At 35.7% G+C, this 17575-nt stretch overlaps 1 protein-coding gene across 1 annotated transcript in view; it reads right to left on the reverse strand.

The window, feature by feature from the left end:
* Positions 1 to 560: 560 nt before the first annotated feature.
* The window catches only part of MRPL1 (mitochondrial ribosomal protein L1), a 56717-nt gene continuing 39702 nt past the window's right edge, over positions 561 to 17575 (reverse strand). Inside the window, exons 8-9 of the mRNA XM_069457543.1 lie at positions 5402 to 5483; positions 561 to 870 (exon numbers count right to left, since the gene is read on the reverse strand). Coding sequence (XP_069313644.1) covers positions 752 to 870; positions 5402 to 5483 — 201 coding nt within the window. The 3' untranslated portion in view covers positions 561 to 751. The remainder of the gene's footprint in view (positions 871 to 5401; positions 5484 to 17575) is intronic.

Consider the following 17575-nt stretch of genomic DNA (forward strand, 5'->3'; position numbering starts at 1 on the left):
GATGAAGGATACTTTACTTTTTACCTGATTCTTCATCTATGAAGTTGTTTTAGCTACCTCATGGAGGTATTCATTCGACAAACACTAACCAGACACCTATTATGTTATTAAGTAGAGGAATTCAGGATCAAATGAGGTCAAGTATATGAAAACACTACACACACAATGCCTTGTATATTGCAAAACATCGTAAAAATAAAAGGTACTATTATCATAAAAAGTACATTACACAGTGATTCCCAAGGGAAAAAGAGTTTACCCACACGTTTTAATGGCTTAGTAATTTTCTACATTCATGCTATCACAAATGGTGATATGCAGAATTCTTTAGAAGGCACATTTTCCACATTTTTTTTTTTTTTTTTTAAAGAAAACAGTCATATTTATGATGTAGCTCATGACTCTGATTCTCTGCCTTATGGAAACTGAGGATGTAACTATTCGGTCAGATGGTTATGGCTCCCAAGGGAAGGTTATTAAGCTGGAAGTTGCTGCTATAATTACCAGTATGTGGACTCTGGTTTCTAAGGAAGAAAATGCGACAGGATGTAAAAGGCAGGTTCAGACACAGGGAAAATTTTATTTTCTTATTCATGACATTGTGTAAGATTTTTCAGTGTTGAAATTCACTTTCAAGTAAGATGGTCAAGAAATAACAAGACAAGACACCAAATGCAGAAATTATGAAGTTTTATCATGTTCTCTGTTGCTTCTTAATCCATTAAAAAAATAATTTCACAATTCAACACATTTAGGCAGCTTCTTTGCTACTTTCTTCAGTTTTTACTTCTTTAGGCAACAATGGATCAATCTTTAGTAACAAACCTTCACTTGTTGAACTACGAAGGAAAGCACGTACCACAAAGGGACCTGAAAACAAAGACAAGACTCAATTTTGATTTTATTCCATAGATACCTAATGAGCAAATATAGTAGGTCCTCAGTTAACATCGATAGGTTCTTGAAAACTGTGACTTCAAGCAAAATGACTTATAATGAAACCAACTTTACCATAGGCTAATTGATAGAAAAAAGAGTTAATTTTCTACAGCACATTTCTGGTCACAAAAATATCACCAAACTTCTAAATAAAGATCCCAAACACTTCTAATATTAAACGTTGAAATAAATGTGACCTACACATACATTTAAGAAAGATTAATAAAAACAAGTAAAATAATTATTTACCCAACTTTGGGTGAGTGACAGGAGTCATAGTGGTGATGGGTTAAATCAAGGCATTAAATGCAAAGTGAAAATTGTAAGTTTTTACCACCAGGAAGTTCAAAAACTAACAAATATGGTGGATCCACTGAGTAGCTTTTGTACGGGACTATTTACTGTCCTGCATTTGTATGATTATCATATACTTTACAAATTTTTGTTTTACAATAATTTGTATTCATTCATTCATTATTTTTAATCCACTTATTTCAATTCAGCATCTGGGTGGCCAGAGCCTCTCTTGGGCAGGGTGTAAGGTGGAAACTAACCCTGGACAGGACACCACACAGGGTGCCACTCACACCCACAGTCACTCATACTGGGACAATGTAGACATGCCAGTCTGCCCATTTCTGGGATGTGGGAGGAAACTGAAGTACCCAGAAAAAAACCTACACAGACACGAGGAGAACATACAAACTCCACACAGACAGTGGTCCAGGCCAGGAATCAATTTTTTTCTCATCAATGTTATAATGAAATGATATTATTTGAGGACCTGCTCTCAATATGTATAACAGAAAACTATATAGGACTCATATTTTCACTTGAAAAGTACTATATTACTCAACTAATATTTTGAATTATAAGAAAGGGAAGATAGTTTCATTTCTAGAGTAGAAGACAAACTAGCTATACTCTAGAATATTAGAGATTTATCCTTAAAACTACACATACTCAATAATCACTTCTCTCTTCCAGAAAATGATCACCCAAAGTTTATTTTATTGCAAAGTCAACAATGAAAGGAGCAGGTGGTGATACTTACATTTGATGGAAATATTCTAAATATTTGTTTAAAACAGTACAGATGCTCCCTTTGTGTTACCAGTTGGCAAAAATTAAAAATCTTTTCATGAGAATAATATTAAGGGGCTTCATTTAAAATGGAAAAAAGAGAATCACAACATTGCTTAGAGGATTTACTATCCATCATTCTACCCTTGCTACAGTCTCAGAGGATCCCATACCGAAATCAAAGTTCTCCATGGAATACAAGAATTCATATGCATAAAATCACTAAGTATTATGGCCATATTTAGGACAATAGAGTTAACAGATAAGGTATTTATTCATCAGTGTGTTTAACTCCCAAAGAAGGTGAAAAATAGCTTAAGATTGTGTTTTAATTATAAACTTGGTTATAAAACTAAACCTGACAAATTCCTATCATAGTAAGCCTATAAATCAATTGAATATAATCGACCCTTGCTTGGCTTCAACCATTCACAAGTGAAATTTGTCTAAGGAAGAAATCTGAATGGCACATAATGCAATGAGAAGAGGCACTAGACTGGCCCGTGTTCCAGCCTACTACTGCTTCCACATCTCGGTCAAGTTTAGCGATTTACCATGCATCATTCCATTTATAAGTGACTCTCATGACATAATAAAAATGATCTTCTTTCAGGTCCCATTTATTTAGTTTTGTAGTTGCTGTGATTGCTTTGGGGGTCTTCTTCACAAATTCTTTGCCTAGGCCAATGTCTGCAAGAGTCTTCCCCACATTTTCTTCTAGGATTCTTAAGGTTTCATGCCTTACGTTTAAATCTCTCATCCATCTAGAATTGATTTTTGTAAGAGGTTAGAGGTGGGGATCCAGTTTCAATCTTCTGCATGTAGCTATCCAGTTTTCCCATCACCATTTATTGAAAGGTATTCTTTCCCCAGTGTGTATTTTTGTCTGCTTTGTCAAAGATTAGATGAGAATATGTGGATGGTTTCATCTCTGGATTCTCAGTCCTGTTCCAAAGGTCTCTATTCTTGTGCCAGTACCATGCTGTTTTAGTTACTATATAGCCTGTAGTACAGCTTGAAGTCTGGTAGACTGATACCTCCCAGTTTGTTCTTTTTACTTAAGATTGCTTTGGCTATACGAGGTCTTCTCTGGTTCCATACAAAGCGTAGAATTATTTTTTCTAAATCTGTAAAGAATGATGATGGTACTTTGATAGGGATTGCATTGATTCTGTAGATCACTTTAGGTAGTATGGACATTTTAACAATGTTGATTCTACCAATTCATGAACAAAAAGCTTTTTTTTTTTTTTTTTTTTTTTTTGAGACAGAGTCTCACTCTGTTGCCCGGGCTAGAGTGAGTGCCGTGGCGTCAGCCTAGCTCACAGCAACCTCAAACTCCTGGGCTTAAGCGATCCTACTGCCTCAGCCTCCCGAGTAGCTGGGACTACAGGCATGAGCCACCATGCCCGGCTAATTTTTTTGTATATATATATTTTAGTTGTCCATATAATTTCTTTCTATTTTTTAGTAGAGACGGGGTCTCGCTCTTGCTCAGGCTGGTCTCGAACTCCTGACCTCGAGCGATCCACCCGCCTCGGCCTCCCAGAGTGCTAGGATTACAGGCGTGAGCCACCGCGCCCGGCCACAAAAAGCTTTTGTACAGCCAAGGAAACTATCATTAGAGCGAATAGACAGCCTACAGAATGGGAGAAAATATTTGCCCTCTACCCATCTGATAAAGGGCTGATAATAAGAATCTATCTAGAACTCAAAAAAAAAATCAAGAAAAAAATCAAATGACCCCCTCAATAAATGGGCGAAGGACATGAACAGAAACTTTTCAAAAGAAGACAGAATAATGGCCAGCAAACATATAAAAAAAAAAAAAAATGCTCAACATCTCTAATCATTAGGGAAATGCAAATCAAAACTACAATGAGATATCACCTAACTCCAGCAAGATTGGCCTTTATCAAAAAATCCCAAAGCAACAAATGCTGGCGTGGATGTGGAGAGATGGGAACACTCTTACACTGCTGGTGGGACTGCAAATTACTGCAACCTTTGTGGAAAAGAATTTGGAGATACCTCAAAGAGCTACAAGTAGAACTACCATTTGATCCAGCAATTGCACTATTAGGCATCTACCCAAAGGAACAAAAGTCACTCTATAATAAAGACATTTGCACTCGAATGTTTATGGCAGCACAATTCACTATAGCAAGGATGTAGAAACAACCTAAGTGCCGGCCGGGCGCGGTGGCTCACGCCTGTAATCCTAGCACTCTGGGAGGCCGAGGTGGGCGGATCGTTTGAGCTCAGGAGTTCGAGACCAGCCTGAGCAAGAGCGAGACCCCACCTCTACTAAAAATAGAAAGAAATTATATGGACAGCTAAAAATATATATAGAAAAAATTAGCCGGGCATGGTGGCGCATGCCTGTAGTCCCAGCTACTCGGGAAGCTGAGACAGGAGGATCGCTTGAGCTCAGGAGTTTGAGGTTGCTGTGAGCTAGGCTGACGCCACGGCACTCACTCTAGCCTGGGCAACAGAGTGAGACTCTGTCTCAAAAAAAAAAAAAAAAAAAAAAAAAAAAAAAAAAAAGAAACAACCTAAGTGCCCATCCTCAATCCATGAGTGGATTAATAAAATATGGTATATGTATACAATGGAATACTACTCAATTATAAAAAACGATGGTGATCCAGCACCTCTTATATTTTCCTGAATAGAGCTTGAGCCCATCCTTTGAAGTGAGGTATCACAAGAATGGAAGAATAGGCACCACACGTACTCGCCATCAAACTGGCACTGATCAACAATAAGGTGCTCACACAGTAGTAATATCCTTTGGGGGTAGGGAGATGGTGGGTAAACTTACAACTAATGGATGCAGTGAGCGTTGTAGGAGGGGAAGGGCACATCTCAAATCATGGTTGGGATGTGGCAAAGTCATAACATGTAACCAAAATGTTTGTACCCCCATAATATCCTGAAATTAAAAAAAAATGACCTTCTTTCTTTTCTAAAATAAGAGTAAGAAAGATAATTGCTAGTGTCGATGACAAAGTGAATGTCTGGCTTCCCAAGGTCATTTCATAAATGATTTTAGTTTCTATTTAACAACATTGTATGTTTAAAGCAATCAGTTGTGGTTTTCTTTCAAACTTTATTACAGTTAATAGAAAAAATGTGGGAATTTACAAAGGTTTCAGGATGTATTCCTTATCAATGCTCAAGGGGTCTTCTCTCTAAACAACTACACTTATAAATAAGGTAATTAGGAATCCTTTGAGGAATTAAATTTTATTTATTTCATCCCTGGAAATACTGTTGCTATTGTACTTGTATGTCAACTTGATTGTTTTCTTAATATTTCACATTTTTTAAAGTACCACAGGGCTATAGGTAAGTCTACCCTCAGCAAACCACTTACCTAAACTCGGTGGCCTGTGCCTACAAACATCATTAATAACTGCTTGCAGATTGGCAGTTATCTGGTCACTTGACATATCCAACTGAAAGAAAAGGATATATATAACATGAATGATGAGAAAATGAGAATGCTGTACAATTTAGATAACTGTATCAGTATTTTTTCTAGACTATTTTTCAAACATTCAACTAATGCAAATTATCTGATAAGAGACCTAACTGTGAAAGGAAAAAATCCTCATGACTCTTCTTTCAGAATGCTACATTATCATGTCTTTACATGCCAAGATATAATTATCTTACAGAGCATATTATAGCAAAATGTTTTAAGTTTTTGTACTTGAGAGCCCTTGATTTCCAAGTGCTTTCCCCAGACCATATCCTGGAACAGAGTACATCACTTCCCACGGTCCACCCCAAGGAATTAGTGATATTTTCTCTTGAAGTTATTTGTTGATTTACTTTTAAGGGAAATTGAGAAAACATTTAGAAATTAATGCTTTCATGAGTCCAAAATAAAATTACTTGCTACATGCATTCAGATAGTACACATCTGACACAGATATTTTCAGGATGCTGTGCTAACATTCTAATTTTTCAAACATCCTGTGCAATAATAATCTTGCTATTCAGCAAAAACTACAGTAAGTAAATATATAGTGAATGAGTCTTATTCATAAAACTCCCAAACCCCACACACACCCTTGAAAAGTCCTTGTGTTCATCACTCATTCAATAAATATGAATGATTTGAATATCCCAAATATGCCAGTTAAAATCAGTTCTATTACATTCAAATGTTTAGAGGATTTTGCATTGTGCCAATTTTTTAAATCAATTGTAATCAATTTTTAAAAATTCATATAAAACTTATAATAGTGTAACTGCCAAAAATCATACAGTAAAAGAGTTCAAATGCAAACGATTTCTATTTTCCAATGACTCTGAGACCATTGTGAGAAATGTGCTCCACATAAGCATAAAGAGAATTCCTCCTAAAAAGAAAAAATGTTTTTCTATCATCATCAAACACCCACTTGGGCATGATGCAGTCTCAAACCCTAAATGAGAAAGTCTGGACATTATTGGAGGAATTCTCTCATTATGCTAATCCATAAGTGAGAGTTCTGAGAGAAAAAAAAAAAATCACAGCAATGCTTAGTTCGACTTATTAAGTCCATAGACCTTATAGACTTTTAATTTGCATTGAAGCAAGTGGTTCATTGGCAGAGAAGGAACTTTACGTATTTTATGTTTTTTAAAAAAGAAAAGGCTATGGGCATCAGCATGTGTCCCCCACCTCTTTCATTCCCTTCTTAATTCTCCACTTTACCTCAAATTGTCCTTCTATTATCAACTGAAGTGACCATCACAGCTCTAATAAGTTCCTTTACCCTTCATTAAAGACCTATACTTATCTTAAATTTAGAAAATAGATACAAGAAAAAGCAAGATTTCCAACATATCTATTTTTTAATAGTTATGCTCTATATTGTTAAAATATGTACTAAACTTCTCAGATTTTTATAGCTATACTTTCTGCAACCATACATTTGCCATTCCTACAGCAAGCTAAAATGACAACATATGCTTTAAGTGCAAAACAATTACTTCTCATGGAACTTTCATTATTAGGATGCCTTCAATTACTTTATTAAGTTTTAAAAAATATAAAAATTTTATTTTTATTTTTGGAGACAGAGTCTTGCTCTTTTGCCCTGGCTAGAGTGCCGTGGTGTCAGTCTAGCTCACAGCAACCTCAAACTCCAGGGCTTAAGCGATCCTCCTGCCTCAGCCTCCCGAGTAGCGGGACTACAGGCATGTTCCACCATGCCCGGCTAATTTTTTCTGTATATTTTTAGTTGCCCAGCTAATTTCTTTCTATTTTTTAGTAGAGACAGGATCTTGCTCTTGCTCAGTTGGTCTCGAACTCCTGACCTCAAGCGATCCTCCTGTTTCAGCCTACCTAAGTGCTAGGATTAAGGCGTGAGTCACTGCACCTGGCCTTGTTATTTGTTTTTCATAATAGCCATCCTAAAGAGTGTGAAGCAGTATCCTATTGTGATTTTAATTTATATTTTCCTGATGGATAATGTTATGTGTTTATTGGCCATTTGTATATCTTCTTTGGATAGATGTGTATTTAGATGCTTTGTTCATTTTAAAATTGAGTTATCTTTTTATTGAGTTGTAAGAGTTCTTCATATATTTTAGACACAAGTCTCTTATATATATGATTTCCAGATATTTTCTCCCATCATTCAATTGCTTTTGCACTCTATTGATTTTACATTTTCATAAAGTCCAATTTATCTACGTTTTCTTTTGCTGTCTGTGCTTTTGGTGTCGGTATGTAACCTTTTGAGATTGGCTTCTTTCACTTAGCTTATAGTATGTAATCATTTAAGATTCATCTAAGTTGCTGTGTCTATCGATAGTTCATACCTTTTTATTGTTGAGTAGCATTCCATTGTATGGATGTACCAGAAATTTTTTTCACATGTAGGAAAAAATCACCAGCTTTTGGTGATTATCAATAGAGTTACTATAAACATTTGTGTTCAGATATTTGAGTAAATGTAAGTTTTCATTTCACTTTAAATTTTTCATTCTGTGGAATAAAGCCCCAGAGTAGAACTGCTGGGCCATATGGTAAATTTATGGTCAGCTTTATAATATACTACCAAACTTTTCCAGAATGGTGTACTATCTTGCATTCCTACTAGCAATGTATGAGAGTTCCAGTTTCTCTGCAATCTTTTCATTATTGTTTAAGTAATTTTCTTACCATACTTCCTCCTTTCCTTCTGGAACTCCAGCGACATGAGAGTTAGAACTTTTGTTATTGTCCCACAAGACCCTAAAGCCCTCTTCTTTTTTTTGGTCTTTTGTCTCTCTGTTTTTCCGATAGGATAATTTCTATGATCTTCTGTCATCTCCATTAATTTCACCTCCAGAAGTTCATGAACAATTTTATGAGGTCACTTTCCCAAGTTCTGCCTTCTCCTTGATCTCTCCCCAGTACTTACGGTTTCCCTAGGGCTCTCCTTTTCAGCACTCTGCTCAGAGAGCCGGGGCTTTATTTACCCAGTTCTGACACTAACTCTCTGCAAACTGTTCCTCCATTGGGGGCCAACTAGCAGGAGAACAAAGAGAGAGAGAAAAAAAAAAAGCAGAGGTGGTGCACCCTACCTTTCTGTAGCCACAGCTCCCCTAGTCAGAAAGGAAGGGTCGCTTCCCTTAAAGTTTTAGATACCTGCATCTTTCACGACACCTATTGTCATGACGAGGAGACACAATTTCCACTTCTCAAGCCTATAACTGGAGGTCTTCTGAAGCACTCTCTGCTTACACTCATGTCCACTGCCTGGTTTCAGGCTGTGTTGAGACAAGGCCAGGTGACAGCTGACGGGGATAAATGGCAAACTCGCCACTAGTTGGTGGTACTTCAACTTCTGGTCTTCCTTCCCAATCTGCTATTTACTCTTTACTACTTTACTCCTCAAACAGCTGCTCCATACATACTATCCAGGTTTTATAACAGTTGTATTCAGTGGGAGCGACAAGGTATCATGGGATTATGCCATCTCACCTAGAACCAGAACCCTCCAGAATTATGAGTTGTATATTTATATTTTAAGCTTGCAAAACATTTTCTGAAAAAGGCCAGATAGTAAATATTTTAGGCTTTGAGGACCACGTATGATCTCTGTTGCATATTCTTTTCCTTCTTCCTTTTTTTTAATAAACCCTTTAAAAGGGTTCTAAGCTCATAGGCCATACAAAAACAGGCCATAGAACCATTGTTTGCTAATCTCTGTCTTAGAAGACATTATTTATCTATAAATACATGAAAATTCATGTAAAGATAAGCTGTGGTATAAGTTATGCTTTACAATATCACTTTAACGAATTAATATTTTTACCAAAATCTCTAATGGGGAAGAAGGGTACCCTTAGGCAGAAGTAGCTTTATCATTGTTTATGATAAAGTTGCTTAGAAAATGCTTAATTTTGTGTTTATATTTAATAATTCATAATAGGGTCTTATAGATGTCTTGTTTACTATAAACACTGTATTAATGAATGTTACTATTTGTTTAGACATAATACTAATGAAACTCACAAGGAATTACCTTTCAAATCCATTCAACAACTTCTCCCAGTATTTGGATAAAGACAGAATTCAGCAAAAGCTATCATATTTATCATAGGTTTTTAAAATAAAACTAACAAAAGACAGCTGTGTGTACAGTATGCTGACAACTACTTATTAACAAATGGATTGTCACCAAAGTAATCGGCAGACAAAGGAAAGCAAATCAGTTTACTCCCCTTTTACACATCATGCTACATTTGTATTTTTCATCGTGTGTTATTCTATTATCAATGATTACTACATTGCTGAATGAATGCAATGGATTAATGAGAAAAGTTAGCTGTTTCTCTCAAATGGTATGGTTTTCTTATGCTGTTATTTATATATCTGACAAAAGGGGAGAGTCACACTTTCAATTCCCAAAAGTTCTAGGAAATTACTGCTGATTTCAAGGTACTATAGGTTAAGAAAACCGAAAATGATAATAAACTATTTTTTGATTCTAATATTCCCACTGGTAAGAACATTGGTAAAAATCCATCCAAAGAATGTAACCTAAAATACTACCAGGAAGATTCTTCCCAATTAAATATACATCTCTCACAATAAAGCATTAAGGACAGGGCTGGCACAGAATGGATTCTGAGTAAATATTAGCTTCTCCTTTCTTTCTTTGTGTTTTTTAATAGAGTCGGGGTCTCACTTTGTCACCCAGACTGGAGTGCAGTGGCACAATCGTAACTCACCGCAGCCTTGAACTTGTGGGCTCAAGTGATTGTCCTGTCTCAGCCTCCTGAGTTGCTGGAACTACAGGCATGTACCACCACACCAGGCTAATTTTTTTTTAATCTTTTTTTAGAGACAGGGTCTCGTTATGTTACCGAGGCTGGTCTTGAACTCCTGGCTTCAAGTGATCCCACCTCTTTGGCCTCCCAAAGTGCTGAGATTACACGCCTGAACCACTGCACCTGGCTTCTCCTCTTTCTTAGCTCCATACCCTTGTAGATTTAAGATCTACTGCCAATCTACTTCCTGTTTTACATTCTACAGTTTGTTTTCCTCCCTTTAAAATTCCCGTTTATGACACAGTAAGCTGCAGTACACCAAAAATAATGCTACAAAAGAAAAAGTTAATCATTAACTGGAAGGAATGAGGGGAACAAAAACGAGGGCAAGTGGCAATGAGCCATGAGCCAATGGGCTGATGCCTTTTATCCAGCCATTGTTTGTATCTAACTGATTAAAGCAATATTTCTTGCTAGCCACCATTTTAACTTATGGACCTAGCTGCTTCAAAATAAGTATTCTATTTCCTCATCTTGTTGTTTAACTGAACTCCAACACATTTCGCTTTTCCTGTTCTAACATGTTAACTGAAAGCAAAGGTTCTCTGATTTCAACATAGGATTTTACTATGTTTATATTCCCTTGCCCTGAACTTGTTTATTTTTGTTACAATATACTTCAGCTTTTATCAGCTGCCAGGCTGATAGTATTCTTGCCACAAAACAAGTTGCTATTATACAAGCAAACATAGTGATACTTACCTATGAATGGACCATGTCTACAACTTTAAAAAGAAGGATAAAAAATAAAGCACATCAAAGATACTGCCTTTATATTAAGTACGTCAAAGCTTCAAATATATTTGAAACCGAGACAAGAAACACTTGTTAACGCAGGTCTTGGCAAGATTTGGTATTAATATAAACATAAATCTGAATTGTCCTATTCTTTTTTTCTTTTTAGACAACAAGCTTAGGTTTGATGTGCCAATATAGTTAGTGTTTATAAGTCCTTTAAATTTGGATATTTACATGATTGTAAAAGGGCTACAGTTGTTGTTCTTTAATGCTATGATAACTTAATGTGAAAGCTAGGCTATTATACACATGCATTTATATAATGTAATTTTAAAAGATGTTCTTCATAATTTCAGTTATATTTAGTGAATTTTTTTCTAATTCTTGCTCTTCCCAAATTATCTAAGATTTTATGTTCTAATTACATTAAAAATTAAAATAATGGATATAGTAATAGTTTTTAAACTAAAACAAGTGACATCCATATTTTTAAAGTATGTAGTCTCTTTACAATGCTTTACTTACTGTTACTGACGTAGGACTCTACTCATTCATAGGAGGAATCAATGCTTCATAATAAACTTACTAATGCCATTAATTTGTAATTAGTAACAATTCTGAAACTGTGTCAAAGATTAATATGTTTAAAGTTTTATGATATAGTTAATGAATAACATATAAAAGATTGAGGAAAATGTTTAAACATCTTTAGAAAACACTTATGTTAAAAACATTTTCAGGCCGGGCGAGGTGGCTCACGCCTGTAATCCTAGCACTCTGGGAGGCCGAGGTGGGCGGATCGTTTGAGCTCAGGAGTTCGAGACCAGCCTGAGCAAGAGCGAGACCCCACCTCTACTAAAAATAGAAGAAAAAAAAAAAAAGCATTTTCAAATATAAACAACTTATTGGTTAATTATATGGTGTTATTAATTCAGGCATCTATCAAGCAACATTTTTTGATTAGATACTCTGTAATTAAAATAAATTGTATTGTCATTGAAAAACTGAGACACACTCTATGCTAATTCATACTAATTTTCTCATTAATTTCATTTTTCATGTCTTTCTGACATGTAGGTAGACAACCAAAGAGGAAGGGATAAATATAAAAGAGGGAGGAAAAAAGTAAAGAGAGAAGGAGAAAGAAAACAGAAATAAAAAATTTCAAAGAGCTATTAAAAAAAAGAGAGAAAGTGAGAGGAAGATAAGGAAACCTGAAAACAAGCATCAAAAACAAACTATAAATTATAACAACTATTTTTAAATCACATCAAGTAATTCTCACAAAAGTACCAGAAATGAACAACTATCTCTTCGTCTAGAGATGGAAAAAGAGAGTAAAGCTACCTACCACGAATGTTCAAAATGGGAAGGAAAAAATTGTAAAGCTGGCTCAAATGCCTTACTATCATTATAGCCTTGAACTAAACTTCTAGTCTCCTGCCGCCCAGAGGGCCAGAGTTCTGGGAGCCAAGGAAAGGAAGAGGGATGGTGGTGGGGGCTAACGGGAGTTTCTCAGCATTCAATATAAATATATTCATCTAATCTTCCTGTTTTCAATTTCCTCAACTCCTGATCACGTCCAGTCTAGAAGACCCTATGTTTTAATCTCGCCAGTCATCTGCTGGCATGGAAAGGGCAGATACCCAGTGTCATGAAGTGTGTTAGAATTTTCTTCAACAGCTTTCAACCAAACCCCCTTTTCAGACTCCTCTTGCCCCATCCCCCCCTCACACCACTAACACCCAGTTCCAAAGATATCTAGAGCCATATCCTAGCCTTTTAAAGATCCTAAGGTTTAGATTGTATTAATTTTTTGGCTTCCTTCTTTGCTGATTTAGGATTTGGCATTTTCCAATCAGTTCCCACTGTGATGTTCAATCCATTATCTTTACCTGGAAGCCTCAGAACACATGTTATTTTCAAGTGTCCATGAAATACCTGAAAAAAGAATATTAATCTTACACTATAGGTTACAATGACAGTCTCAAGAAATTAAAAAAAATAGAAACTACAAAAATGCATTGTTCAACTGCAAAACAAACTATAATACCACAAAAATTAAAACTAGCCAAAAAATATGGCAAATTTTAAAATAATCTCCCAAATACAAAGAAAAAAAATACCATTATAGACTATTTCTATCATGATAAGAGAACTAAGAATTGAAACATGGGTTTGCAGCTAAAGTTGTAATTGGAGGCAAATTCACATATTTAAACTCTTTCATCATTGAAAAAACAAAACAAAAAAATGAAAACTTACAAATCTCATACATAACTTAGAAAACCAATAACAAAACAAATCTCAGGAAAACAGGATTTAAAAAAGAACAAATCAGGCCGGACGCAGTGGCTCACGCCTGTAATCCTAGCACTCTGGGAGGCCGAGGCAGGTGGATCGTTTGAGCTCAGGAATTCCAGACTAGCCTGAGCAAGAGCGAGACCCTGTCTCTACTAAAAATAGAAGGAAATTAGCTGGACAACTAAAAGTATATAGAAAAAATTAGCCGGGCATGGTGGCACATGCCTGTAGTCCCAGCTACTCAAGAGACTGAGGCAGGAGGATTGCTTGAACCCAGGAGTTTGAGGTTGCTGTGAGCTAGGCTGATGCCACGGCACTCTAGCCTGGGCAACAGAGTGAGACTCTGTCTTAAAAAAAAAAAAAAAAGAATCGTTAGATATGAGGTATATATCATATCAGTAGATTACAGGAAATAATTATCTCAACAGATTAAAAAAAAACTATTCAGTTAATTCCAATAAATATCCCTAACTAAAAAAACAAAATAACAAAAATACCAACTCCTTTCCTCCTAAATATCAAATCTCTTTAAAAACCTTTTCTTTACATTATAAAGAATATTTATCTTGAACCAGCAAACATCATACCCCTACTGAGGAAAATCAAGCTTAAGAACCACCTGTATACTCATGACTCACATTGAGATCTCCATCCCTACCCTTTTCTCTGACCTCAGACTTGAATATCCAACTACCTACTTGACAGTTCCATTTGGATGTCTAAAAGACATCTCAAACTTGTCCAAATCTAAACCTCTGATCATAACCCTTCCCCTCCACTCTACCCCTCTTTGTAATCTTCCCTATTAGTAGGTGGCGTTCATTATTCCAGTGTCTTTGGCAAAAAAACCTTGCAACCACTCTTCACTCCTCTACCACATCTTCTATCCAATAGTCAGTATATTCCATACACTGCACCTTTAAAATAGTTCCAGAATCAAACCATTCTTATCATTTCCCCTGTTATTAATAATACCTGGATCCAAGCCACCCTCATCTCCAGCCAGAATTATTGCAAAAGACTTTTAATTGGACTCTCTGCTTCTGCCCATGCTCTCTTAGGTGTACTCTGAATACAGCAGTGAGAGTGAGCCGTTTAAGAAGTAAAGTTAGATTGAGTTACTGCTCTGCTCAAATCCCCCCAAGGCTTTGCATCTCACTCTGAGTAAAAGACAATATCCTTACCATGACCTAATCATCAATTTCTCTCTGTTTCTCTGCTCTAGCCACACTGCCTGTAGTAGTCCTCAAACATGCCAGATACACTCTTGAGGGGCTTTGCATCTGCTGTTCCTTCTGCTTGTAATGTTCTTCCTTCAGTCACTTTCTCTGGATCATGATTCCAAAGTCACATTTTCAGAGAAGCCCACATGAGATACCCTTATCTAAAATTTTAACATTCTAGCTCTGCTACTTATGTGCACTCCCTTCTTCTAACATTTTTTTTTCAACTTAGCATTTCTATCTGAAACACATTTTTTAACTTTATATTGTTTTCTTCTATCTCCAGATATTCAGTCTTCTTGTTTATCTATTCTGTGCACCACCCACACGTCTATCCCACAAAGGCAGGAACTGTTGTCTACTTTGTTGACGGAGATATCCCTATTACCTAAAGCAGTGCCTGGCATATAGTAAGTACTCAATATTTGCTGAATGAATGAATGATCATGAATCCCTGACGAAAAATACAACCACTCACCCAAGAATAAATGTATGTGTGCATATACACATAATACTCTGCATACAATTTCTGGAAGTTCACAAAATCTTGAAGTCCATTGTTAGCCTCATAAGGGTTTTCTGATGTTAAAAACCTCTGCACAAAAGGATTTTCTATTTAAATAAAATCAAGTCAAGATTGTTATAATGTACAACTACTCAGGAATGTACTGTCAAAATAAAATATATAATTCTATGTTCTCCTGTATCAGAATAGTTTCCTTTGTGCATTTAATACTTTTCTCGGAACTTTTTCAACATGTATTTCTTCAAAGATATTTTAGCCTTTTCTAACTCAGAAGAGAAAAATACCTCTTGTTCCTATAAAATCTCAAGCCCTTTTCTTCCTTTGTACTTGCTTGCTGCGCCCTCGCCCAAGTATACTTTTCTCCCAGATATCTTCACAACTTGTTCTCTTACTTCATTCAATCTCTATTCAAGTGTCACCTCAGGCCTTCCCTGACCAACCCATCTAAAATAGCCACACGTACACACACTCAACCATCACTCTGTCCCCTTACCAAAGTACATACATATTTATTTGTATATTATCTATCCTCCCAACTAGAAAGTAAGCTATTTGAGGACAATTTGGGTTTTATTCACAATACATCCCCACAGTAAGAACAGTTTTTGTCACACAGTAGGCATTCAGGATGTGTGTATGCGTGTACTTTGTGATAGAATAGTACGAAAGGTACACAGTACTAAAGGAGGTGCCAGCCCACGTAAGACCAGCAAAAAGATTTTTTTACTTTTACTAGATTTGGTGTGATATGCTGAATTACTAAGTCAAAGGATGAATGGAAAAAAGAAGGGTGTACTACAGAGAGAATGAAAGCAAAATAACATGGAAGTAAGTTTGTTCTGGACATAATAAATGTATGTGCTATTAATATTTAGCAGAAGCCAGACTTTCTGTTTGCATTTGAACTTTTGCCGCTCAAGAATCAAACCTCAGGTGATCCCACAGCCAGGTGCCTATATTCTCTCTCCTCAGCTATTTTTCCTTTTTAGGGAAGAAGCTTAATTAGAGTTAGGGCTTTATGAAGCAAGAGATTCTAAGAAAATGCATGATGTTTCATTTCTTTACTTCCTTACCTGAAATGTTATGAATATGGGTTAATTTCTCTTTAGATTTTCTTTTGAAAAGTGCTATGAACCAAAGGAGCTCCCAATGTTCTAAGATAAAATGAAGATAAAATAACAAATTCCTGATTTTATGATTTTTTTTCAGAAAATATTATGTAAAAAGCCATTTTAAAAAGCTTTACTTGTGTGCACATGTATACTTGAAAAGAATTACTTTGAAATGAAAATTAAAACAGAAACTGACTGGAAATATAGCAGCCCTTCACTAAACATTCTTCGAAAGGCCAAACATTTTTTACAAGGTGTGGCAAATTCTACCAAGTTGCCGCACTGACAGCAAAGCACTTGAAAAGGGACCAAAATTGTAAAAAAATGGTTGAAAACTTAAGTAGCTTTCATAGTACACTGCATTTTTTAAAAGGTCCAGTGTGCATTATCTTCTTATCCTGAACTTTTATCTAACTTTATTAACCTCAAAAGATTTTTTATTTAGAATTGATTTGAAAATCAAAGTCTAAATCCATGAAAACTATATCAAGTACTTCTACATTTGTGAGATTCTACTCAACTGTATTCAGCCATAAAAGTAGCTAGTTGTTACTTGAAAACATATACACAGAAACATGGGTTTCATTTTATAGGCTCTTGAGTATATATAATAGATCACGACAGTCATATAATTTATTATGGCATTAAATACTATGATAGGTTAAACATACCAAATAAGCACATTCCAAATTTGTCTTTAAATTAAATTTAAGTCATGCCCTCTCTTGTGCATAATTACTTCTTACCACAAGTCCTAAAGTAACATATTTTATAGCTCCTCCTTGGTGAAAAGTTCTACTCCTTGACCTCCACCACTTTCAGCAAATGAAAGAAACCTCACTACAATACTATCACATGTGTGTGTTTTTGAAATATGTGAGGCAGTCACCATGAAAAATGAAAGAGAGAGCATTTGTTTTTGACAAATATTAAGGTATTTATGTGTGCCTCTGTAAAATGGAATAGGCAACATTAATAGAAAATTAGAAAGAACTTTTACCTTATAATGAAGGACAAGTGAAGAAAGCCAATCAACAATGCAAGTGGCCTTCAATTACATTTAGGAGTGTTCTGGAAAAGCAGCCTGAAAGCCAAGTATCTTAAATCACACAAGGAATCTATCAGTGAGAAAAAACAAAGCAAGTTCTGAGGGCCTCACAGCTAACATAAAATGGATTTGTGGTATGTTATAAAATACTAATAGGCACCCTTTGAAAATTACTTCAAAGTCTCTATTCTGACAGGCTTATGCCATAATATCTGGATACAGTTTAATTGTTTTGAATAACATCAAAATATAAACCTAACTAAGCATTTCTATAATAGAG

This window comes from Eulemur rufifrons, chromosome 24, assembly GCF_041146395.1.
Source record: "Eulemur rufifrons isolate Redbay chromosome 24, OSU_ERuf_1, whole genome shotgun sequence".
NCBI lineage: Eukaryota > Metazoa > Chordata > Mammalia > Primates > Lemuridae > Eulemur > Eulemur rufifrons.